Here is a 25231-nt window from a genome sequence, read left to right as displayed (position 1 = left end):
GGAGTTTTTCAAAAATAGGAATAAAACGAAATGCAGAATCTGTAGGCCAGCGAACTTTGATGTTTTCTGGCAATGTTTAAAAAGACATTATTAAACAGTGGCTTATGAAGAACCACAAGGCAGCATTCTGTTTTCTAGGAATAAGCCATGTCATGTTGAACTAGTCGTCCTAACCACATCTCTGCTCTTCTCTTTCTGATTGGGTTGTGGAACTGATACCACAGAGGAGTGCAAAGCCTCTGATAAGTATGTATTATGCTAATGTCCTGGGAACAAGTCAGAGAAGTGTAGCATGCATGAGTGGACAGTTCCACTGTTGGAGTAACCAGATGCCAGGAGGGGTGGTGAGTGGGCTAGTGGTAAGCTTCTAGAGGCTTGAGAAGGAACCTTTTCTTGGCTGTATTCTGTGCAGTGTCCTTCTCAGTGACTTTTTGAGAATATAACTTGCTGATGAAATGCCTTCATGACATCGAGCTATTAGGAATACCTAATACATGAGATGTTAGAGTCTAGACATAAGAGGGTTTGATCAAATAGAAATGGCTCAAATGTAAAAGAGTACAATTTCCTCAAGGCAAAAAATCAAATCCTGTTCTGAGTTCCCAAAAAACATAATTGTATGAATTCAGGATGGAGAAAGATAGCATGATAGTAAAGCATATGGAAAAAGACTCAGGGATTTTAGGTGATTTAAATGTAATGTACATCACCAGGGTGGTGTGACTACCACAAAATAATAGTATTTGGCTACATGAGTAGAAGCATGTATTGTTCAAAACCAGATGGCTGCTCAGTCCCCATCTGGTTAGACCTTCCTAGGCCCACTGTGTGCAGTTTGGGCACCTAGATATAAATGGAACATTCTTCTAGGGGGAAATGGCATTGGAGGAAGGCCCAAAAGAGCTGGAAAATGGCGGACGTCAGCAAGGTGTGGTTGCTTTTTGTAGATGGTTGAAAGGTGTTACACGGTGAAGTGTAACCAGGTCCCTTGGAGTGGTGAAGTTCCAGAGAGGTGAAGTGAAGAAGAGCAGCCTGGGTGTCAAAATGGCTGTGTTGAAGTTTCCTTCCAGCTGGGAAGGGTTGATGCAGTAGCAGTTCTTGTCAGGAGCGTCACAGAGGGCTTTCTGGGACTGGACTGTTAGACCCAGATACAAACACCAGCCATTTCCCTGTGCACCTACTTTGTGTCCCATGTTTCACTGGACACGGGAGCCTAAGACGGCTTCTAGCTCTGTATTGTCACAACTCCAGCCAAGAATGGGGGTGAGGATGGAGTGGTTCACAAAGATAGTAGATCTTGCCCATATTCTTACCTAGATTTGTGCAGCCTAACATGGGAGCCACTGGCCACAGGCGACTATTGAACACGAGAAATACAGCAGCTCCAAACTGAGACGAGCTATGAGCGTAGAACATTCTGGATTCAAAGAATTAGAATAACATCTTATACTGATTATCTATTGAAATAGTAACACTTGGGATAAATTGAGTCAAATAAATATATTCTTTTTTTTAATTTTATTTATTTATTTTTAAATTTTTAAAATTTCTTTTCAGTGTACCAGAATTCATTGTTTTTCTTAAAACTAATTTTACCTATTTCTTTTTACCTTTTAAGATGTGGCTTCTAGAAGGTTTAAAATTACTTTTGTGGCTTATGTTATATTTCTCTGGGAAGCGCTGCCCTGGGATTTAGGTTTTAGAGCTAACCTAACTTACAGACATGTGGTTTTTCTCTTCTTTTGCTCCTAGACCTGAGAAGATGGCGAAGCTCCCAGTGATTTTGGGCAATCTAGACATTACGATCGATAATGTTTCCTCAGACTTTCCTAGTAAGTGTAAGTTCTCTGTAACAACCAGAGAAAATGTTGCTTGACTTTTACTTCAATTTATTTGTTTTTAATTTTCCAGATTATGTCAATTCATCGTATATCCCCATGAAGCAATTTGAAACCTGTAGTAAAACTCCAGTGACATTTGAAGTAGAGGAGTTTGTGCCCTGCATACCCAAACACACTCAACCTTACACCATCTACAACAATCACCTTTATGTTTATCCGAAGTACTTGAAATACGACAGTCAAAAGTCTTTCGCCAAGGTGAGTGCAAAGGTCGAGGTTTCCGTTTTGGTATCAGACTCTCTTGGGTTTTGGCTTCTCCTGTTCTCTTATAAATACATATTGTGGCTTTTTGTTTCATTTTCTTTTTCCTTTTTTCTTTAAATATTGCTGCAGGCCAGAAATATTGCTATTTGCGTTGAATTCAAAGATTCAGATGAAGAAGACTCTCAGCCTCTGAAGGTTTGTTTTTTTATGTATGTTTGCACTTTTCCATTTTATTTTATTTTTAAAGATTTTATTTATTTATTTGACAGAGAGAGAGAGAAAGATCACAGGTGGGCAGAGAGGCAGACAGAGAGAGAGGGGGAAACAGGCTCCCTGCCAAGCAGAGCGCCCAATGCGCGGCTCGATCCCAGGACCATGACCTGAGCTGAAAGCAGAGGCTTAACCCACTGAGCCACCCAGGCGCCCCCATTTTTCCAATTTAAAATTGGACCTGCGTGGTATTGCACAACTAAAGGAATTTAGCACATTACAATCAACAGACACAAAAATATTGTGACTTCACAATATTTAACCACATTGGCTCAACTTTACAGACTGTGGAGTAATCCTGTGGAGGAGTGTTCTTGCTCCTCATTGACTGTTTCTGTTTAATTACACTCTTTAGGGATGAAGGTTTCTTATGTGTGTATAGTTCAGTAAACATATCATGTCTTACTATGAGCCAGCCTTTTTGTGGGTGCTTAGAATTATATTAGTAAGATTGGTAACAGAAATAATAATAAAAATAGATTGTTATTTATTATTATAGTATAGTAATAATAATAGTAATAAATCATTGGTGATGTTTACTGAATGCTTATTATAGTGCAGTCTCTGAACTTAGAGCCTTATAGGTATTAAACTCCTTTAATTCTCCTAACAGTATTTTTTAGATGAGACTAAAGCACAGAATTTAAATAAGTTGCTTTCGGCGATCCATTAGTAGAACCACTGTGCAAACCCAGGTAGCCTGGCTCCACATTCTTTACTATAACTATGTGGAAATGACTTTCCAAGAAGGGAAGGAGATAAAGATGCAAAGAAGAATATAATAATAGTTTATGCCCTCAAGAAATTCACGGCTTAGTGGGAAAGGTAGTCATGGAGAAAAAGCTCCTGGCACATAGAAATGGTTTGTTGTCCAAACTGAATAATTAGTACAAAAAATGCTGAGGGGGCACAGAGGATGGAATTAATTGTTTCTTGATGGACACACGGGAGTTTGGTGTCCGCGGAAGGGAAGGTCATTCAGACAGAGGGACTGTATGACTGCGGGTGTGGAGCTGTGAAAGGGACCTGTGGACAGGTTACCACAAGGATAGGTGTGTGTGCTGAGGGGAGGGAGGTGGTACTGGAGGGTGGGTTGGACCCAGGAGAAAGGGGGCTGAAGGCTCTGGAGTCTCCTACGTGGAAGAAATCCACAACACGCCAGAGTTTAATTTCTGACTCTGTTCATTAAATACTGGTGTCTTTCTTCGCTAACTCTTACTTTAGTGCATTTATGGCAGACCTGGCGGGCCCGTGTTCACAAGAAGTGCTTTTGCTGCGGTTTTACACCATCACCAAAACCCCGAATTTTATGATGAGGTAAGCGAGGAGGTTTTCAAGGGAAAACCCAGTTAACCAGCCTTAAGGAAAACTCTAAGTTCTTTGCTTAGTAAAGTAAAAAACAAGAGAAAGTGCATACTATACTGGAATTACAGTGCTAGAACCAAAGATTGGAGCATTTATTTTATATCATCTTTTCTAATTACAAACCTAACGTTCATTCTAAAAACTTGGAAAATGCAGATAATAGAAAAGAAAAAGTCAAAATCTCTGCTCTGTTACTACCATAATTAATATTCTGACGTATTTTCTTACAGATTCATACTTAAGTGTAGTTATGTTCGTCGGACCTGAGAATCTTTCTTTCTCATTATTGGGTTTCTTTATGTAGAATGATAGGGTAGCTCATTGAAACTACCCTATGAATCTTTCTTTGAAATGTTCTATCCTGGTTCTTCATTGTGCCGTTGCTCTGTTAAGGTAATGTAGTGGTTGAAGTCGTGGTTTCCAGTTCTTTCTAGAGTTGAAATACTAACTCTTCCTTCCGTTTCTGGTTGGTGAATGTTTTGGTCTGCTCGGGCTACTGTAACGAAATACCACAGACTGGGTGTATGGTAAACAGCGGATGTTTGCGCTCACGGTCCTGGAGGCTGAAGTTGTAGGTCAGGTTGCGAGCATGGCCGGGTGAGGGCCATCTCCCTCCCGGTCATAGACTTCTCAACTGTGCCCTCAAATGGACAGTTGGGTGGTCCTCTGTTGGATCTCTCGTAAGAGCATTCATCCCACTCATGGCCAAATCACCCCAAAGACCCCACCTCCAAATACCATCAACTTACAGGGGGGGGATAGGATTTCATCATATAAATTGGGGGGGCACACATTCAGCCTGTAACAGTGTATTGTGGATCCATTTCTTTAGCAGTTTCTGTTCTCTCACTTCTTTAACTGCAAATGTTAGTATCAGTTTGGAAACCAAACGGACGCTTGGGCTTTTGGTGCCATGTGTGGCTGCTTTCATCAGGAATTTTTCATTTTAAGACATTAAAAAGGTGGTTATTTTGTCTCCCTTGCAGATTAAAATAGAACTGCCCACCCAGCTGCACGAAAAGCACCACTTGCTGTTCACATTCTTCCATGTCAGCTGTGATAATTCAAGTAAAGGGAGCACAAAGAAGAGGGATGTTGTCGAAACACAAGGTTTGGGATTTCATCATTACCTTGATCGTTCATAACTTATGTATTAGGTTCTCAAGTTTTATTTTGATTCTGAGCCTCATCCTCTTGAGGAATTTTTATTTTTATTTTTTTTTCTTAGGATTTTATTAATTTGAGAGTCAGAGGGGAGAGCGTGAGTTGGGGAAGGGGGAGGGACAAGCAGGCTCCCCACTGAGCACGGAGCCCAGTACAGGACTTCCTCCCAGGACCTGTAGATCTTGACCTGAGCAGATGTCAGACGCTTACTGAGTCACCCAGGGGCTGCCCTTTCTGGAGTTTTTGATGAAGTTTGTGAAGGTAGCATATGTAAATTGTTTTAAAAGATCATTTTAGAATTGTAATCCCAAAGAGGCCAAAGTACATTGTAGACAATGTTCTGCAGAGACTAGTTCAGGGCCTTAAAGATCCGGCAGCTGAGTAGCACTGACTTTCCTTCATATGTTTTTGAATACCTACAGTGAAGTTTTTTGTGCTTTGTTTCAACAGTTGGATATTCCTGGCTTCCCCTCCTGAAGGATGGAAGAGTGGTAACAAGTGAACAGCAGGTTCCCGTCTCAGCCAATCTCCCGTCTGGCTACCTTGGCTACCAGGAGCTTGGGATGGGCCGGGTACAGGACTTTAAGATTCATTTATCCCACTACTTTCAGAAAACATGAAAAATCAACTAAAGCAAGAGTAACACAAAAAAGCACACAGTGTTTTTGCTGGTCCCAACATTTTGGTTTTAGTTATTCATTTTCAAGTAAAACATAGGCCGGTGGAAGGCAAAATTCTCGACAGCACAATTTAGAGTTTCGGTTTGGGCATTGTAGAAGCCCTGAACTAGCAGCATCTTAGCGGGGCAATGGAGATGTGGAGATGCTGGATGACGTAGGAGTTTTTTCACTGCAAACTAGCCATGCTCGAACAGGGATGTGTTCTCAGAGTCACTCTGAGTATTAGGAATTGTCTCCAGCTTAGAGGAAGTCAGGGTAGCCCGTTCTGATACATTTCTGATTCAGAAAAGCCTGGATTTTCTTAGATTTCTCTAACTGGTTAGTTGGTTTTGCATTTTTTAAGCCATCTTAAGTTTTATAGACTTCAGTTTTATAACAAGCTTAGGTTTTCATTTCATTTTAAATGGCTTTTAATGTTTTTCCGCATTTAAGTAGTGCCAAATTTGGGTCCATGTTTTGGACAAATCATGAAAATATTCTGAAATCAGAGGAAATCATGTAAACTTCAGTTAAAATTGCTAGTCTGAACAAGAAAAAAATGAAGGTTTCAGAAATCAAAATAAGCACACATAGATGATTGGCCCTTTACCCATGTTAGGACTAATTCTGCAGTCCTATTTGCTGGATGGCATCTTCTGCCACCGCTTTCATGTTCCTGAGCTCTGGGTTGGCTGAGTCATTGGTGAAATAGGATTCTTTTTCTCTCCAATGGACAGTAATTCCATAGCCGCAACTAAGCAAAAGATAACTTGGAAAATCCAGGAAGGAGGGCAGTGTCTTTGGGGGAAGAAAGTGGGGGGAAATGAGTACCAGTTGCATCCCTGCTGTTAGCCAGCCGTGACTCTTGAGTCACTGATGCTGTTTGGGCCTGTGACTCCTCTTCAGACTCGTCCGTGAACGTGGTGTTTGAAGCCAAGGTCGCTGATTTGTTGGGATGTTTTTTTTCCCCTTCCCTATCTTTTCAGCATTATGGTCCAGAAATTAAATGGGTAGATGGAAGCAAGCCACTGCTGAAAGTTTCAACTCATCTGGTTTCCACAGTGTATACTCAGGTACGTGTTATTCCAGTAGCATCGGCAGTGATGGCTGAATGAATGAGTTTGCACTATTTTTTGGTAGAACGAAATCCTAATTGATAATGTCATATGGATATATTTTTACTCTAGAGGTCCTTCATTGAAGAAAGTGCATTATAAGGTGCTCTTACATACTGACATAAATGAATAATATAAGTAACATTTCTCAACAGTTTTCTTCTTTTGTTGGAGGATCTTTGAAATCTTTTTTAAAATTTATTTTTTATTTCTTTGATATTTTCATTTTTATATGATGAGTTTCATAGTTTAAATAAAACATGCATGCTGTAAGAAGCACATACTCCTGTTTCCACAGCATTATGCTAACAGGCATGCTTTCTTTCTCTCCTTTTTTCCCCCCCACCAGGATCAGCATTTACATAATTTTTTCCAGTACTGCCAGAAAACTGAATCTGGAGCCCAAGCCTTAGGGAGTGAACTTGTAAAATACCTTAAGGTATCAGGTCGCTTTCTTAGTAAGCCCTTTTTAATGAGTTTGGGGTAGGTTGGGTTTTCATTTTGGTGGCGAATATTGTTCTTAACCACTTGCGAACCTGGGAAGGATGCTCTCAGCTAGATATTCTCACACTGATAGTCTGTGTGGTTTTACATGGTGGCAAGAAGTAGACTCAGAAGTAGGACAACTCCAGAACACTGTATGTTAACTCTACTGGAATTAAAATTAAAAACTTAATTTAAAAAAAAAAAAGAAGAAAAAGCAAAGAAATAGGACAACTTCTGCCTTCATCCTCATCCCACATATACTGTTTTTAGGCCCAACCCAAAACACATTGTTCTCTGCATAGAAAATCACTCACTAGCACAGGCTATCATTTGAGTGCTCCCCGGTACAGAGCACAGTAACAGGCACAGGTACAGAGCACAGAAGAAGCAGTGGCTTTAGTCCCACTGTTAAGTAATTTCTAGTTCACTGTAAGTGATAATGTAACCTTGGAGAATGTGTGCTAGGTGGGGGACCCCTCCCCCGCAAACAAAACCCAACTGGAAGAACGAAAAGAATGCACATACCTGACCCCAGTGTTGTGCTGGGGTTGGGGTCTCCCAGTATCCTGGAACAGTGAGAGGTGGGTTTTATGTAGGGGAGCATTATCCAGAATGTGGTTCCATGGGAGTGTTTTTTTAAAAGGAGAGTAGCTAAGAGAGCGCCCTAGGCATGAGGACAAAACATAAGAAATGTGAGAAATGGGGGCGCCTGGGTGGCTAAGTCGGTTAAGTGGCCAGCTCTTGATTTCAGGTCAGGTCACAATCGTGGGGCCCTGGGATTGAGCCTTACATCAGCCCCCATGCTCAGCGGGGAGTGGACTTGAGATGCTCCCTCTCTCTCAGCTCTCCCCTGCACACTCGCGCGCTCTCTCAAATAAATAAATCTTAAAGAAAAAAAAAGAAATGTGAGAAATGGAATATGAGTTTGTTCGACTTCAGCAAGCAACGAGGAATGAAGAGTTCTGAAATCACTGCTTGGCCAAGTTTCCTTTCAAGTATCTCACAGAGAGCCTTAGGAGTTTAAGAAGAATCTTTGAATTAGTTTTCTGTTGCTGCTATAACAAATTACCATAAACTTAGCTCCAAACAACACGAATTTATTTTCTTACACTTCCGTAGGTCTGAAGTCTGACACAGGCCTCACTGGGCCCAAATCAAGGTGTTACTAACATGGCTGAGTTCCTTTCTGGAAACTCTGGGAGTGACTCTGTTTCCTTGTCCTTTCCCAGCTTCTGAAGGTTGCCCTCATTCCGTAGCTAGTGACCTCTTCCTCCATCTCAAAGCCAACAGCGTTCCATCTCTGACCATTCTTTCCTTCTGCATGTCTCTCCTGGATCTCCCCTTCTGCCTCCCTCTTCTGACTTTAAGGACCCTTGTGAGGACGTTGGGTCCACCTGAATAATCCAGGACAGTCCCCCTACCTTAAGGCCAGCCTTAATTCCCTTTTGCCATGTAACATATTCACAGGTTCTAGGATTAGGATGTGGACATCTTTGTCCCCTATTCTGCCTGCCACTGCCTTCCACTATTTAGATAGACTTCTTCCATCCTTGTTTGGAACTGATTGGAAATTGCTTGGGGTTAGGCTCTTTTAAAAAAAAAAAAAAAAAAAAAAAAGGTTTTTTTCCTTTATTTGAGAGAGAGCGAGTGAGCGTGTGCAGGGTTGGTGTCTTAAGGTCACACAGGGGCCATTGCATGTCCGCAGAGCCTGCATGCGATGGAAGGTCACGTGATGATCGCCTTCTTGCCCACCATCCTAAACCAGCTGTTCCGCGTCCTCACCAGAGCCACCCAGGAAGAAGTCGCCGTCAACGTGACCCGGTAAGAGGCGGGTAGGCAGATGGCTCCTTCCCTTTCAGTCTGTCCACATCTGGAGCACGGTCATACATATCTGGGATGCGAGTATGTGTTGACCATTATATTTAAGAAATTTCTTTTGATCCCATGTGTAGGGACCCCCATCTAATTCCTCGTTTCCTTGTTGCCTGTGGTGCCAGTAGCATCATCGTTGTTCTGCAGCTACTGTGTAATAATGAAATGTTCTCATTCCCACATTACTATTCATTGCTTTGTTCATTTCTGTGGTGTGTAGGGTCATTATTCATGTGGTTGCCCAGTGCCATGAGGAAGGATTGGAGAGCCACTTGAGGTCATATGTTAAGGTATGTAAAATAAACGGTCCCAGTCATGTAAATCTGTGGCTCTCCAATTTTCCTTCTAAGAACTCATTTTTTTTTAAATCTAGTTATTTTGGGATGAAACTTAATACCTCTGCTTTCTCTTCCATACCTATAGCCAGTGCCTTAGACCTGAACGAGAGGAAATCCAAAGAGAGGCAGCCATTCATTCATTTCCTTAATTTTGTTTTTCAACATATTTCTTATAATGGGTTTTGCAAATAATAATGACATGGAGTTTTAAAGAAAACTTTTAAGTCACTCTTGGTAGGCCTTTGGTACAGCCCTATTATTTTCATTTTTCTTTTTCACAACTAAAATTTGCAGTAGAACTGTTTCTCCTGAGATGAAAAGGTTAGCGCTGGCCACGATAAATTAGAGAACTATGTGGGACAGCAAGAGATATCACTAGGAGGAATATCTTCATTTATGTGACACTATTCCATAGACAGAGTGGCGGTTACCATTCTGAAAAGTTACACACGTGGTGTTTAGTCTTAGACACCTCTATAAATTATAGCTGTGGAATCAAGTCACCCAGTGTCGGGTGACACATTCCTTGAAGTCCTTGGGAGGTGGAGTTGTGGGCTGGAGGATCACTGACCTGAGCCAGGTGGTTCCTGTATTGTGATGGGTTCCCTGAAATTATCCTGGGCTCCCTCTTTGTGTCCCCCTTACCCCCTTCTGTTTCTACACCTCCCTTTCCCACCCCGCACTTGTACCTCAGTCCCTCACCACCATCCCTTGGAGCCTCTCCTGCTTTCAGCCCATCCTAGATAACCAGGACCTTAAAATATCTTTCCCTTTTCTTCAAAGTATGCTTACAAGGCTGAGCCGTACATTGCCTCCGAATACAAGACAGTGCACGAAGAGCTGACGAAAGCCATGACCACGATTCTCAAGCCTTCTGCTGACTTCCTCACCAGCAACAAACTACTCAAGGTATGTTGCAGGGCTGAGCAGTGCGGCTTTCCGGCATGGAAATCGGTGGGAGAAAATCCGAACGCCGTAGCCCAATCTGCCCACCCTTCTGTGCGCGTTTACAGACCGCCACCACCTCCGGCAGAGGGGTAAATAGTTAGTGCTTCGGGACCAACTTCGCTGCTTATACTTGTGCTTCTATCAGACCTGCAGAATATTACTGTATTTAAAATATCACAGGCTCTTAAGTTTTAAGAAGTCATTACATGCGAATGAGTGAAGGACGTGGAGGTGGCGATTATAAAGGCGGCATCGGCAGGGGAGGCTCAGTCAAGAGGAAAATCCCAGATGTAATCCAGCGGTGCCGCTTGTTGGCTGTGCCGTGCCGAGTGTGTGCGCCGAGCTTCTAAGTGGGAGGGGAGAACAGCTGCCTTGCATGTACCTCTGGTCCGATGATGTTTTGCCCAGTAGTTGAGCCCTGCTTTGGGGGTCACCTCTGTTTTGTGTCTGTAACATTGTCAGCCTAAGAGAGTAAACACCTCGCCTCCTGATTATTGTGTATCTCACCTGGATCCTTTTTTTTTTTTCTTTTAGTATTCATGGTTTTTCTTTGACGTTTTGATAAAATCCATGGCTCAGCATTTGATAGAGAACTCCAAAGTTAAGGTATGTCACTTCCTATCAGGGCTGGGGTGGTGGCTCTTAGGGGAAAGTCTTTTCGGTGCTTTGTCGCTCACATTCGTGAACGCTTTCTGTTGCCAGTTCCAGCACAGTTCTAGGTGCTTTCCAAGTATGAAAGCATTTTACTCCAAGTACTAAAGCCACAGGACTGTCATAAAGTACTACCTCGCATTTTATAGAGGAAGAAACTGAGCCCAGAGCGAGTTCCTTGCCGAGGCCGCGCTGCTAGTGAATGGAGGGGGCTGGGTGTTGAGAACAGTCTGGCTCCAAAGCCCACTGTCCCAAAGCATGTGTTACTAAGTCCAAAGAAAACTCTGTCTCCTCCTTTGTATAGCCTGGAAGTCTTCAAGTCTGTTAAAATGAGAATAACAGTTTAAGCATTTAATTTAAATGTAATTACCGAGTCTTGAACATTGTAGACCTTTCTCAGGGCCTTAGACGAGAGTGTCTGATGTTACTTCATGTCCTCTGGAAGCAGTGAAAGGACTCTAAGATAGCTCCTTGCTGAGGGGCCTGGGTGTGTGTGACACTGTGGGTCCCCATGCTGAAGGCATCCTAGGGATACAGGTAGCCTGTCCCTTCAGTTATCTCTGGACCCATTGCTGTCTGGGTGTGACTGGCTAGTGCTGGCTGTCTGAAGCTCAGTGTAGATACATTTTTGTAAGATTCTAATGAGGCGAACACAGCGGTCAAGTGACAAAGCCTCTTTTGAGATGTGCATACTCTTGGAGTTGCCATCACCACCCTGAATGCTCTCTGCATTGCGTTGTGCAGGGTCTTGAGTCTCGTGGAGAGCAGGAGGCCCGAGTGCAGGGAGCAGGTCACGGTACCAAGCAGTCTTTCACAGTGAATCAAGGGAGGACAGGAGAGCCACGGGGAGAGAGGGTGAAGGTCCAGGCTCCCTGCACTGGGGGTCAGACTCTGGGAGAAAGCCTTGGGAGAGGCTGCTGGGTTTCGTCGGGCAGAAGGTTCGAAGGTTGGCAGCTCAGAACTGAAAGCCACACTTCCTCCAGTCGAGCGGGTGCCTGACCAGGTGGTTTCCTTTTTCTTTTCTTTTTTTTTTTTTCTTCTTTTAATTCTGGTTTTAGTGCACAGGCAGATGCCAGATGGAGGTGGACCCTGCTTTCCACAGAGTAACACGCCATCTAAATCATGCCCGGATAGCCTGCCAAGTGAGAAACCTAGCAGATTATCCACTTGGCAGTATGCAGCTAAGTGTGCGGGCGTGCGCGCATGCACACACACACACACACACACATGCGTGCAGGTCACTTGGATGTAGTACTTTCATGTTACAAATGTCATACGTGAGATAGGCTGTAGGCTTGCCTTGGTTTGCTTGGGCTACCACAGCAAGTACCACCGCCTGTTTGGCCTTAACGATTGAGATTTATTTCCACACAATTCTGGAGGCTAGAAGTCTGAGATTAAGATGTCTTTAGGGCCTTCAAGGCCTCCCTTCTTGGCTTGTAGATGGCTCTCTTCTCCCTGGGTCTGTGCATTGTTTTCCCTCCAGCATTGTCTGTGTCCAAATCTTCTCCTCTTGTAAGGACACCAGTCTTGGTGGACTGAGGTTCACCTTCATGGCCTTGTTTTAACCTGATTACCTCTTATAGACTTTGTCTCCAAATATGTTCACATTCTGAGACTGTAGGTTAGGACTTTAATATACGAATTTTAAGGAGACACAATTCAGTCCGTAACAAGGCCCCAATGGGTTTTTCATTGTTTTTGGCTCTAAATAAATGTAATGACTCCAGAAAGATTGATGACTTGCATATATTTATAAATACAACTGTTTGTTCAGAAAGCATTCATTGAGAGCCTTTTATTTATATGCAGGCTCAAGGGTTACAAAGTTAAATGAGGCATGGTTTGTGCTCTCACAGAGTTTAGGTGGGAAAGTGCATGACTAGACCACAGGAGCAATGGTCAGAGGTAATGAACACTTTTGAAACACCCACAGAAGTCTAAGTATCGGGCTCCTTAGTTGCTCAGTCAGTTAACTGTCTGCCTTCAGCTTCGGTCAGGATCTCAGGGTCCTGGGATCAAGTCCCGCATTAGGCTCCCTGCTCAGCTAGGAGTCTGCTGCTCTCTCTGCCTGCCACTCCCCATATTTGTGCACTTGCTCTCTCTCTCTCTCTCTCTCTCTCTCTCAAAGATAAATAAATCTTTAAAATAAATAAAAAAAATCTTAAAATCTTAAAAAAAAAAAAAAAAAGGAAGTATAAGTATCAATAACATCTCTTTCCGGAAACCATGATAGAAAATTTAAATAGAGTAATTTAACTGCCTGTGTTTGTTTTCTCAAGATGCTAAATTAAACCATAAAAATATAGGGATGGTAGGGACCTGAAAGCTCCCCCCTGGTCCAGCTCCACCCCTATGCCACAGAGGTCGAGATGGGTACAGACCCGTGAGGTGCCGCGCCCGGGGTCACACAGCAGAGCAGAACCTCGAGGTCATGCTAGAGTCACAACCGGCTGCTCCCAGGTGAGCCGCCCTTTCCAGCCGTATAACGCAACTCTCCAGCGCTTCTGGGCCTTCCAACGCTTTGTTTGTCACACTTTTTAGAACAGACTGCTCAAATGCTACCCTGCACAACCTTTTCTGTACGGTAATTACATCTTGGTCCTGAAAGAATATTCAGAGTTTTTGGAAGTGGTTTATTTAAAAATTGTTATCCAGCACAAAAAGAAACACTCCAGCATCCAAAAGGAGAAAACTTAGCCATAAGATAATTTACTATAAAAAGAGATTCAAAATACCTACTTACCACTTTGGAGAATTTAACATTTCACTTTTAGAGGGCTCCCCTCTGACTTCTTCCATGTGACGCCTTCCCCAATCACATTATTGATCTTCTCACATATTTTGAAGGTTTTATTCATTTTGCCTCCTATCTTAGGAGTAATGAATTTTACGTGTTTGGGTTAGTTATCTTTAGGTCTGTCTTTATTTACATCTTAGGAAGTATATGTCCTCGTCCCTTATCACAGGGTTCTGAATTGAGAGAACAAGTTCATATTCACCATTCCTGTACCATTTGTGATTTCCAAAATCATGATCAAATTCCCTGAGAGTTTTTATACTTTTAGACTGAGGATTATTAGTACATGCAATATGTTTATAATCTTGACCTTGATTTTTTTCCTCATTGGTGAGTCTTTCTTAAAATGCCATGGCCAGGCACATACCTGTATAGTAGGGGCACCTGGGCCACAGGCTCATGTAAGAGCCATATAATGCTGTCAGTGCAGCTGAAAGTGCCCTTTCCAAGACTTTTTAGCATAGACCAACATTTGGAGGCCAGTTTATGTAGAGCTGGGGCCTTGGGTGAACACTCCTGCTGCTAATGGGGTCATTCTGTCGACTGCATATTTATGTAGAAGGAGATGCCCCTGAAGCAGGTGCATGCTGGTAGGTCTGTTTCTAATGTTCCACTCTTGAACATGGCCACATGTGTCCACCTCCCCATCCCAGCCAGTCCAACTACACTTTGTGCCATTTGCTGAGGAAGGCTGTAAATCACAGCATCCCCAGCATCTAAAATAAGCAATTTCCTTCCTACCGCAGATGGACCTGGAAGTTTGAATTGATTACATGTGACCGTGCCAGACCCAAGTGTTCCATAGGTGACGTGTGCTTGGAATTTACAATAGGCAGTTTTTGAGGAAAATATAAAACCAACCTCGTCAAAGCCTACTAAGGAGTTCCCAACTCTGAACCCCACTCAGCCTCTATGCTCAATACATTTTAGGTGTTCCTTTTCTATCACTTATATTTAGCAGCTATAATTTCAGCAGACTCTTTTGGAATTTCCTCTCCTCCCACCTCGAGTCAAGCCAAATTGCTAGCATTGCACAGGTGTACGTCTCGCAAGCTGGAAAATGTGGCCTAGGATGGGGTGAATATATAACCTTAGTTAGGTGTTTAGCCATCAACCATTTCCTGACTTAATTGAGCAAGGAAAGAGTGCTCAAATGAAAAGTAGGGAAAGAATGGTGTGGTTCATGTTTTAAACGAACTGTCCGCACTTCCCCCTCTACTATAAATGCATGATGGCAGAATGGGAGCGTCCACACTTCCATCCCCCAGCACCTGTTTGGAACAGTCACTGGCAATGCACAGAGCACGGAGAAGTGATGCCAATGGCATAGATGGTGCATCGCCAGCCCCGAAGCTGATGCCATCCCCGAAACTGATGCCATCCCGGGGGGAAGAAGACGTTCAGCTGGGCACACACAGTTAGAGAACAGAGCAGAAGGGGTCTGTGTGAGCTCCAAAGTGAGAAATCAATGTGGAGGTTGGTGGGGAGCTTCCGCATTTGGGGAGAAGACAATGAGCATGAAGCAGGAGAAAGGGCTCATAACCCAGGTAAGGCCAGGAAAATGAGGTTTATTAGCTAATAGGCTTATTTATTATATCTTAGGGAGCTGTAACATAGTCTCAGTGTCCTCTTCTTCGAGCTGGCGCGTCTGTACTCACCACCCTGGACAGCTGCCCATTATCCTGGATCATTTTCTTCCGATTCAGTGGATAGTAGTCTCCATAACAACATCTAATTATGGTGGTCTTTATCACCTTTAGAGGCGTCTTACCTCACTGTTTTGTTGCCAGATTAGGGCTCCTGATAACGTATTGGTCATTTCAGTCTTCAAGGCACTGAGCTGACGTCTGATCACAGAGCAGCTTCATTGCTCTGATGGTATGTTAATTATCCACTGTTCTTCATGACGTTTTCTTTCTTTCTAATGAAAACTAATTATTGTAGGATTTTTAAAATAAACATAAAAGGAAAGAGAAAAGTTGAATGAACCCCATGTTTGAAGCTCTGTCACTCATCTTCTGCAGTTACTGACCTGCTGCCCTTACGACTTCGTATGTCCACCATCACACTGTTTTTAGAGCATTTTAAGAACATCACCAAAGATTTTACATTTCATCTGTAAAATCTTGAGTGTGCCCTCTCTAACAGATAAAGCCTTTGAAAGAGATGGAAGCACCATACCATAATGACCCTCAACAAAGTCAGCGGCATTTCTTCACTACCATCGGACACCCTGTCTGTATTCAGTTTCCCCAGCTGTTTCAGAAATGCCCTTTTACCATCACCTGGTCCGAATCAGGACCTAAACACAGTCTTCACATTGCATGTGGTTGATGTGTCTCTGGAGTTTCCTGGATTTTCAAACTGTTCCTTCTCCATTTATTTGGTGTTTTTTTTTTCATCTATTTGTTTTTTAATGCAGTATATTTGTTGAAATGGGAGGACTATTTGTCCTGCGGAATTTCCCACATCGTAACCTCACAGTGTTACGTGGCATGGTCCTCTGTCCCCCGTGGTTCCCATAAACTTGTATGATGTTGAAGCTCAGTTTGATTTAGGTTTGGTTTGCTGTGGGGCAGGAATACTTCATAACTGGTACTATTGCATCACATCGGGAGTCTTAAAGTATCTGGTTGTCCCACTTTTAGTTTTGATAATAGTGACTAATAGATTAAGTGGTGCCAACCCCAACCATCCACTTTCATGGTTTAAGCAGCTATCGACTAATTCTGGAGGTATCAGGTATTTCTGGAGAGACCTTTTTTCAGGAGTAGCCAGCTTGGGTAGCAGGCAGGTATGCCTGGTGGTCTGCAAGGTGGCCTGACCTGGGGTCCAGGAAGCGATCATCATCTATTGAGGCTGACCTCTCAGGATATAGCGTTACGGGTTGCATATATAGAACAAAATCCCTTTGGCATTTCTAATTTTACAGTTTTGTTTTTGGAAGTGGGGAAATTTCAAATACTTATTATTATTACTTGGTCCTTCCTTCACTGGGTTCTTGATTTTATAAGTTTGCAAAGATTGTTTTATTATTGGTTTGAGAATTGAGATTATTGCAAAGCTGGCATTTCAAAATTCATAATTATTTCTGGTATTTGATGCATGAAATAATGCATATAGAAATCACTAGATTTCAGTTCTAGTTTTAGAAAATACTGTTTCTTGATATTGGGATTTGGGTTTGGCTGTTATAAAACAGATCAAAATAATGGTTTAAGATTTTTATTTTTATTTATTTGAGAGAGAGAGACAGTGAGAGAGAGCATGAGCGAGGAGAAGGTCAGAGGGAGAAGCAGACTCCCCATGGAGCTGGGAGCCTGATGTGGGACTCGATCCCGGGACTCCAGGATCACGCCCTGAGCCGGAGGCAGTCGTTTAACCAACTGCGCCACCCAGGCGTCCCAAAATAATGGTTTAAATAAGACAAAAGGTTCATTTCTCTCTTTTGGAAAATTATAAGTCAGTAGATAGCTCTGAGAGTGGGGGGCTTGTTCCCCAGGGTCATTCGAGGACTCAAGCTTCTGTTCAGTTATCCAGCCCAGGTGTCACCCTCATCCACATGGTTGAAAAGCTGGCTCACCCCCTGCACCACATTCCAGGCAGTGGTGAAGAAGACTTGGAAGGCAATCATCCCATGGACAGGGCTGGGAAAAGCATGGTCTTCCTCTTAAAGCCCATTGGCCAGAACTCAGTCACATGGCCTTTCTCTGGCCTCAGGTTAGGCTGGGAAATGTAGTCGCTAGCTGGGCAGCAGCGTGCACGTGTGAAACCCAGGGGTTTCACCACTGAAAGAGAGAAGGAAAGTCAGTACTTAGTGAATCTCTCTAAGCTTCAATTTTCTCATTTGTAAAATGTGGGTGAAGATAGCCCCCTGTTGTGGCTGTTAGAATCACATGCATGAGTGGATAAATGTCATGGAGCATGTAATTCAGCTCCCTTCATGTTTTAGGAGTCAGTAATTTTTCTCATTTATTGGGCACATGGGTGGGGAAGCAAAGTGTCCAAGAGCAGAAAGAACACAGGCCTTGGATTCGGGGTGGATCTGGGTTTGAATCTTTGTTATTTGTTAGTTTTTTTTTTTTTTTTAATTAAATTTAATTTTTTTTAAAGATTTTTTATTTTATTTATTTATTTTTTAAGATTTTATTTACTTATTTGACAGACCAGTAGGCAGAGAGGCAGGCAAAGACAGAGAGGAGGAAGCAGAGCAGAGAGCCTGATACAGGGCTCGATCCCAGGACCCTGGGATCATGACCTGAGTTGAAGGCAGAGGCTTTAACCCACTGAGCCACCCAGGCGCCCCTACTTGTTAGTTCTTGACTGAAGACACATTTACCTGAGCTCTCCAACCACCTGTGAAATGAGAGTCAAACCTTATAAGAATTTAATGGAAAAGCACATAAAAACATGTACCAGTGCAGTGCCTAATGTGTAGAGGATACACCGTCCACGACGGCTAACTTTGAGATCTGTATAATTTTGTAGGTAAGCATTCCTGATGGGGAGAAATTATTATATAAAGTAAATTTGACTGTTTCCTTTTTAAGTATTTTATTTATTTATTTGAGAGAGAGCAGAGGGAGGAGCAGAGGGAGCCAAGTGTAGGGCTCGATCCCAGGACCCCAGGATCACGACCTAAGCTTAACCGATTGAGCCACCTGGGTGCCCCTAAAGAGGACTGTTTTTAAGCAGTTTGAGCCGGTGACATACAGTCTCAGATCTGTTTACTTTCCGTTTGAATTCTTGAAGCTTAAACCTGAGCCACTATTTTCTAAAGAGTTCTCTGAGAGGTACAGGCATTGAGGTCACCAGAAGTATCCAGTAAAAATGCAGCTCTGATGAGAATCTCTGGGAGAAGAGGGACATCTCCACATTTTTACAAGTACCTCTGAGAGCATCTTTCTTGGGCTGAAGTTTGGGGTCTCAGGTCTAATGCAGACCACTTACATCAGGTATCAGAATACCTGTACAGTATTTTGAGAGAAGAAAAAAATCATTTCTTTTATCTCCTTTTAGATAAATAAGATTGGAGCTCTGGGTTTTTAAAAAATGGACTTTAGGAATGAAATTTCCCTCCCCACCCCCCAGAGGTTCACCACTTTAAAAATAACACAGGTTTGTTCTAAATTCTTTTTAGTTGTTACGAAACCAGAGATTTCCTGCGTCCTATCATCACGCTGTGGAAACTGTTGTGAATATGCTGATGCCGCACATAACTCAGAAATTTCGAGATAATCCGGAGGCGTCTAAAAATGCAAATCACAGCCTTGCTGTGTTCATCAAGGTAAGGACCTCAGGGCATGGAGGGTATAAGTCAAGTGGCGAAATGTTCATTGTAGCAGTGACTAGTATACAGTTGGTGGCCAGTCGTTGCCAATGGTGCATTTTTACGCTATAGGATAAACTTATGAACGGTAAATGCTGATTTCAACCCAACTTAAAAAAAAAGACTGGGGCCTAAATATTCCCCTTTGTGGCTTGTTTCTCTGCAGAGATGTTTCACCTTCATGGACAGGGGGTTTGTCTTTAAGCAGATCAACAACTATATCAGCTGCTTTGCTCCTGGAGATCCGAAGGTAGCGTGTGTGTTGCACACTGGTTTTTGTTTTCCTGATTGACATCCAGAAACCTGGCTGTTTCTCTGGGCTCATGTCACGGCTTCTTTCTATCCCAGAGGCATTCTTGTCCCCTCTTTTGGAGATACTTGCTAGTACTTGCGTTAATGTGTAAGGCATTAGGGATGCAGTAGTTCTGAATGTAAAATAAGCATACTAACTGATTTCTTCATAAATAACTGAGAAGATTTCTCAACTACAAAATTAAAAGTATATGTGTTGCGAATCATGGTTTATTTAACATGGAGATAGAAGTAGCCATGTAGGCTTTCTCTGATAGAATTATCTATCTCCTCCCTAGCGTGTCTATTTTAAAGCTCTGCCTTACTCTTTTTTTTTTTTTAAATTGTATTAAGTCTGTGTCTATAATTAAAAGCTGCCTGAAATTCTTTTTGAAGTAGGAGGAACATAAATAATAAATGTTCTAAGAGTCAGTGGAGGACATTGTTTGATGAAATGTGTTTCCAGTTTTCAAACAAGTGCCTACAGCCATCCTGAAAACCTGACGTAGTACAGGACATGCGGTTGTAAGAGGGTCGACGCTAACAACTGGTTGTATGATTTCTAATAGGTTTTTAGGATGCTGCATAAAATAGTCAGTGAGGCATTTAACTTTCACTAACTGTCGTTTCCTGCAGACCCTTTTTGAATACAAGTTTGAATTTCTCCGTGTGGTGTGCAATCATGAACATTATATACCTTTGAATTTACCGATGCCCTTTGGAAAAGGCAGAATTCAGAGATACCAAGGTAATCTATCTTCACATATGTCAATCTGGGTCTTTTCACAAAAAGCCATTTTTAATAAAAGAGAATTGATTGAGATATGACATTAGAATTTTCTGATTTTTTTGTTGATGAATTCATTTTTTTCTTGTTAAATTTTCATGTAAAAAATACTGCTAAAATGTGGTATAGGAGCTTAGCCTGTCAGCAAAATTACTAGACTACAGGTCATGTCAGTGTGACTCTTTTTCATTGAAAAATTCCTTTGCTTAAATAGAAATCCATTTTACTTACTGTAGTTTATTTTTATTTGTTTCACTTTTCCTTTTTTCTTATGAATTAGCTTTTCTTTCACCAACTGTGGAGTCAAATGACACTCCTGTAGGTAGGTGTGGGGTGTGATGCTTGCTTTCTTGCATTTTCCTCCTTTAAAAGAAAAAGAATGCAAGTCATTGCTGAAATGCTTACATATGCTCTTTGTTTAGGCATTTGCCTTATACTCGGGTTCGTTTTTAAATTCGCGATAAACCAGTGAATTTATTCTCACTGTAGCCAAGATACTGCTGTTAACACCCCTGGGAGGGAGCTGGGTTTTGCTCCTGGGGTCTCTATGTCCTCTAGGATATCCCAGAATGCCCTCCTTTACTCCAAAAATGTATTATTCCACCATTTTCATGGTCCTTGTCTATAGTGGTGGCAGTAACCTAATCACAAGCAACACGGCTTTTCACGTGCACTTTATGTCTGCATGTTGAGTCTTTAACTGTTCTGTATCTTCTTAAAGTTTGACGAGAGTAAACGCGTAGAGATTTCCTTGTCTTCACTAAGTCATACGAATCAAATTAGTCTGTCAGGTCTGTTAGGTAATACTACTGAGTTTAGTGCTATGTGCGTACATGGGGATTGATCATTTATACTGATAGAAAAAGCAGAAGGATGCCACCAAACTATTAATAACACCCTTAATCAACGGCCTCTGAAAATCAGAGGGAAACACATAGAAGCATTGGTTCAGAGACACAAATGTCTTTCTCCAGGAGCGACTTGGACTACCTTTTAAGGAGCCAGAAGGGGGTTGGGGGCCTGGGGTTAGCATTCGTGCGTTCAACACCTATTTACCTGGCACCAACCGAGTCTGGGCACACGGGACTTTGGGAGGCGGTCGTGGATGACAAGGATGAAAATCCCGGGCTGTTTTCCCTCAGTGAAGTCTGTGCAGTGTTAGCGATGAGGTCTGAGGAGAGAAAACTAAAGTGGGGCAAGTAGGGGTATGATATGAGCAGCAGGGCATGTGGGAGAGGGTAGCCAGGAAAAGCCTCACTGCCAAGGTAACTTGGGGGTGATAATGAGATGAAAGCCAGGGATTGAGTGTCTTGGGTAGAGGGAACGGCTGGGTATTTGGCAACCCGAATCCCACCTGTCTCGTCGTACTCCCCACTGTTGCCCACACTTCAGACATCCCTGCCGGCTCCCAGCATCTCCATCATGGCAGGCCCACCCCTGACTTTCCTCCGCCTCACACAGCACCCCTCTGGGGGAATCGTCCCCTTCCTGCCCAGAGAGTCAGCACCTCTTCCGTGGAGCCTGCCGCGTCTCCTCCTGCCCCCTCCCAGGACCCCAGTGGCGCTCCAAACCTGTCTCACCCCTCTCACCTTGCAGTCACTAACCCACTTGTACTTGGAGACCGTGACCCTCTTCCTTCCTCCTGTCAGGGTACCGGGGGTTGTCCTTTATACCCCGTGGCTGGGCAGCGAGTGTGAGCTGATGCCCGCCTTGCCCTAAACTCCGTAGGGCCCTGTTGTTTGTCCTGCAGAACTGAGGGACGTGAAATCCGTCAGGTGCCCAGGAGACTCGTACACGCTCTCAGTCGACCGTCGGCTTGTTTGGTGTCAAGGGGGGCTGCCCTCGGCAGGTGGCTGTGGGTGACCTACAGATAATGTCCTTACGGCACTGATAGGGGTCTGTGTTTGTGGCATTCCCCTCCTCTCCCTTCTTCCCCGTTCCCTCCTTCTCTGCATGCACGTGCACGCACAGTTAAACCAATGGTATCTTCCTAAGGGTTTTGTGTGAATTCAAGCTGTGCGCTGTCCTTAGGGTAAACAAAGTTTAAAAAACCATTCAGTGGACATGATTATTCTGGAAGGATGAATATTTTCCCTTGCTTCTGCATAGGACTTAGGGCAGTATTTTGGGTAGGTTGGGAAGTAACTAATAGGGAATCAAAGTCAAAGAAGGCGTCTGTAGATTCTCCTCTAGTAATAGATTCAGTATGATTTCAGATCCCAGCTACGGCTTACTGACAGGCATATTTCAGCTTTGGAGGGATGCGTAGCCGCTTTTACTTTCCCTTCTTCAGTAGATTTTGTATTTCCTTCAAGCTGTTCTCTGGAAGAGCTTTCCATTTGATTGTTTAGCTTGCTGATGATGTACTGGTTTCGTGTGGTGCTTTCAGTATTTCTTTGTTAGTTTATGTTCTTTTTTTTTTTAACTTGCTTTTAGAGGTGCAGAAGTATTGAGTATATTTTTTGAAATTGTGTTAAGTAAGCTCTTCATTCAGGGACAGCAGAATAGAGGCTATATGTTAACTTGTTCATTTTAAGCACATTGGGTTTTAATGGGAATATATAGCCTTTCATGACCAGGAAAGGGATTAATGAACTCAAGTAGTAAAGAAAATTTTAATAGACCATGTATATCTATTCTTTGTTAATTACATGCTTGTTATGTACAGATTACTTCTCTAGAGTGTCAGTTAGACAGTAACTTTATTTTTTACCTTCTTGTCAATAACAATTTCATTTGTAATGTAGCATGTTGTTGTATATTCTAAAAATTGGTACTAAAACTATTCACTAACTTAATATTTATGCAAGATATCGTGTCTTCTAAAATCAAAATCTGGTGCAGTTATCTGTATTTAAATTTAAGAGTCTGATGTGGTAAGGCGTGGAGCAATATTTTAGATAATTGACCTTTGAAATACACTTGAAGCTAAGTCTAATCATCTCTTGACACACAGGGTGGGCTGAATGCAGAGGGTAGTTTTGGCTTTTGTTTTATTCAAAGTGCGTGATGGCCTCTGTAACTAAAGCAGTTTCTATCCTCATTTCAGATCTCCAGCTTGACTATTCGTTAACAGACGAGTTCTGCAGAAACCACTTCTTGGTGGGACTGTTACTGAGGGAGGTGGGGACCGCCCTCCAGGAGTTTAGGGAGGTCCGGCTGATTGCCATCAGTGTCCTCAAGAACCTGCTGATAAAGCATTCTTTTGATGACAGATATGCTTCGAGGGTGAGTGGACTCCAGTGGAAGGAAATATGGATTGATAAATGTCCTTTATTTTAAATAATATAAAGAAAGTAACCCGTCAGAAAATTTAGTGGTAGCAGCACTGAGAATCTTCTCTGTTTACACTCTAAAATCTAGTAGCGGTATTTATTTATTTATTTTTAAAGATTTGATTTATTTATTTGTCTGAAAGAGAGAGACACAAGCAGGGGAGCAGCAGAGGGAGAGGGAGAAGCAAGCTTCCCATTGAGCCTGACTCGGGGCTCTATCCCAGAATCCTGGGATCATGACCTGAGCTGAAAGCAGACCCTCAACTGATAGCCACCCAGGTGCCCGCTAATAGCCGTCTTTGTAGGAAGGATCCAAATACAGGAGTTGGCCCAGTGCCCACTCAGTCCATCATTAAAGGCTCAGAGCCATGGGATAAACTTGGCCATGTGCGTTTGTTTCAGAGCCATCAAGCAAGGATAGCCACTCTCTACCTGCCTCTATTCGGTCTGCTGATTGAGAATGTCCAGCGGATCAACGTGAGGGATGTATCGCCCTTCCCTGTGAACCCCGGCAGTGTACGTAAGCATACATACCTGGCCGCAGCCTGCATGTGTTTCCTGTGGCTGCTGTCACCGAGCAACACAAACAGGGTGGCCAAAACCAACAGGTGTTCATTCTCTCGTAGTCGGGAGGACAGACGTCCACAGTCAAGGTAGCCACAGGGTTGGTTCCTTCTGGAGGCTCTGTGGGCAGAGTTTGTCCCGTGCCTCTCTCCTAGCTTCCGGTGCTTTCCCCAGATCCTTGCATTCTTGGGCTTGTGGCTGCATCATGACAGTCTTGGCCTCTGCCTCGGCCTTCTTCCTCGTGTGTGTCTGTATCACCTCTGAAGTTGTCTCCTTTTCTTACAAGAACACCGGTGATTGGACATAGGGCTCCCAATCCAGGAGGACTTCATTTTGCCTTCTGTCTTAATCACATCTCCAAAGATCCCATTTCCAAATAAGATCACATTTTGAGGTTCTCAGTGGACATGAATTTGGGGGGGGTACTATTTAACCCAGGACACACCCATCCTTTTTTGTTTGTTTGTTTGTTCTGCCACTAAAACCATAATAATCCATAGTACTCTTTTTTTTTTTTTTTTAAAGATTTTATTTATTTATTTGACAGAAATCACAAGTAAACGGAGAGGCAGGCAGAGAGAGAGAGGGAAGCAGGCTCCTTGCTGAGCAGAGAGCCCGATGCGGGACTCGATCCCAGGACCCTGAGATCATGACCTGAGCTGAAGGCAGCGGCTTAACCCCCTGAGCCACCCAGGCGCCCCCATAGTACTCTTGATTAATCGCATTTCTGGCTAAGATGGGGCCAATCAGTAAACCTTCATCTCTCAGGATAAAAATGCTTTTCTGATGGACCATACCTTGTAAGACGTAAGGACCATCTCTGAATTCAGCAAAGATTTACAGGGAGAGGAGGTTAAAATGGAAAGCGTAGTTTTAATCTGTGGACTCTGAGAGCTCAATCCTATCTCATTCTCATGGTAACATGCTACGCAGCCTTGGAAAATCCACATCATTGGGCTAAAGTTTTTCTGTGTCTGTAAAATTAGAAAGTCAGACTTGATGTCAGGGAGGCCAACAGGAGTGACATACGGCCCCACCTTCAGAAACTGACCACTATAATTTATATCATCTTCGTGTAGTCACTGGAAGATGTATTGGAAATTAAGTTGCCTGAAGGATGATCCCAGAAATGATCTCAATATGTTTGGGGTGGAGACCACCTGCCATTCATTTGCACACGTGCTACCAGTGTGGTAATTTCCTTTTTTCCCT

The 25231-nt window shown here is 43.0% G+C and overlaps 1 protein-coding gene across 25 annotated transcripts in view; it reads left to right on the top strand.

Moving 5' to 3' along the window:
• Positions 1-25231, top strand: part of DOCK9 (dedicator of cytokinesis 9) — a 279424-nt gene that overhangs the window by 185267 nt on the left and 68926 nt on the right. For all 25 annotated transcript variants that reach the window (XM_044250022.1, XM_044250019.1, XM_044250010.1 and 22 more), the window contains exons 16-32: positions 1753-1832; positions 1912-2099; positions 2235-2300; positions 3600-3692; positions 4727-4850; positions 5355-5476; positions 6550-6636; positions 7028-7117; positions 8870-8985; positions 9257-9326; positions 10158-10283; positions 10857-10928; positions 18914-19060; positions 19269-19352; positions 20030-20141; positions 23230-23408; positions 23858-23971. In XM_044250022.1, the coding sequence (XP_044105957.1) occupies positions 1753-1832; positions 1912-2099; positions 2235-2300; positions 3600-3692; positions 4727-4850; positions 5355-5476; positions 6550-6636; positions 7028-7117; positions 8870-8985; positions 9257-9326; positions 10158-10283; positions 10857-10928; positions 18914-19060; positions 19269-19352; positions 20030-20141; positions 23230-23408; positions 23858-23971 (1870 nt within the window). The remainder of the gene's footprint in view (positions 1-1752; positions 1833-1911; positions 2100-2234; positions 2301-3599; positions 3693-4726; positions 4851-5354; positions 5477-6549; positions 6637-7027; positions 7118-8869; positions 8986-9256; positions 9327-10157; positions 10284-10856; positions 10929-18913; positions 19061-19268; positions 19353-20029; positions 20142-23229; positions 23409-23857; positions 23972-25231) is intronic.

The sequence above is a fragment of the Neovison vison genome, chromosome 5 (genome assembly GCF_020171115.1).
Source record: "Neovison vison isolate M4711 chromosome 5, ASM_NN_V1, whole genome shotgun sequence".
Taxonomy (NCBI): Eukaryota; Metazoa; Chordata; class Mammalia; order Carnivora; family Mustelidae; genus Neogale; species Neogale vison.
Note: the sequence above shows the minus strand (reverse complement) of the source record. Positions and strands in the feature narration are given on the sequence as shown.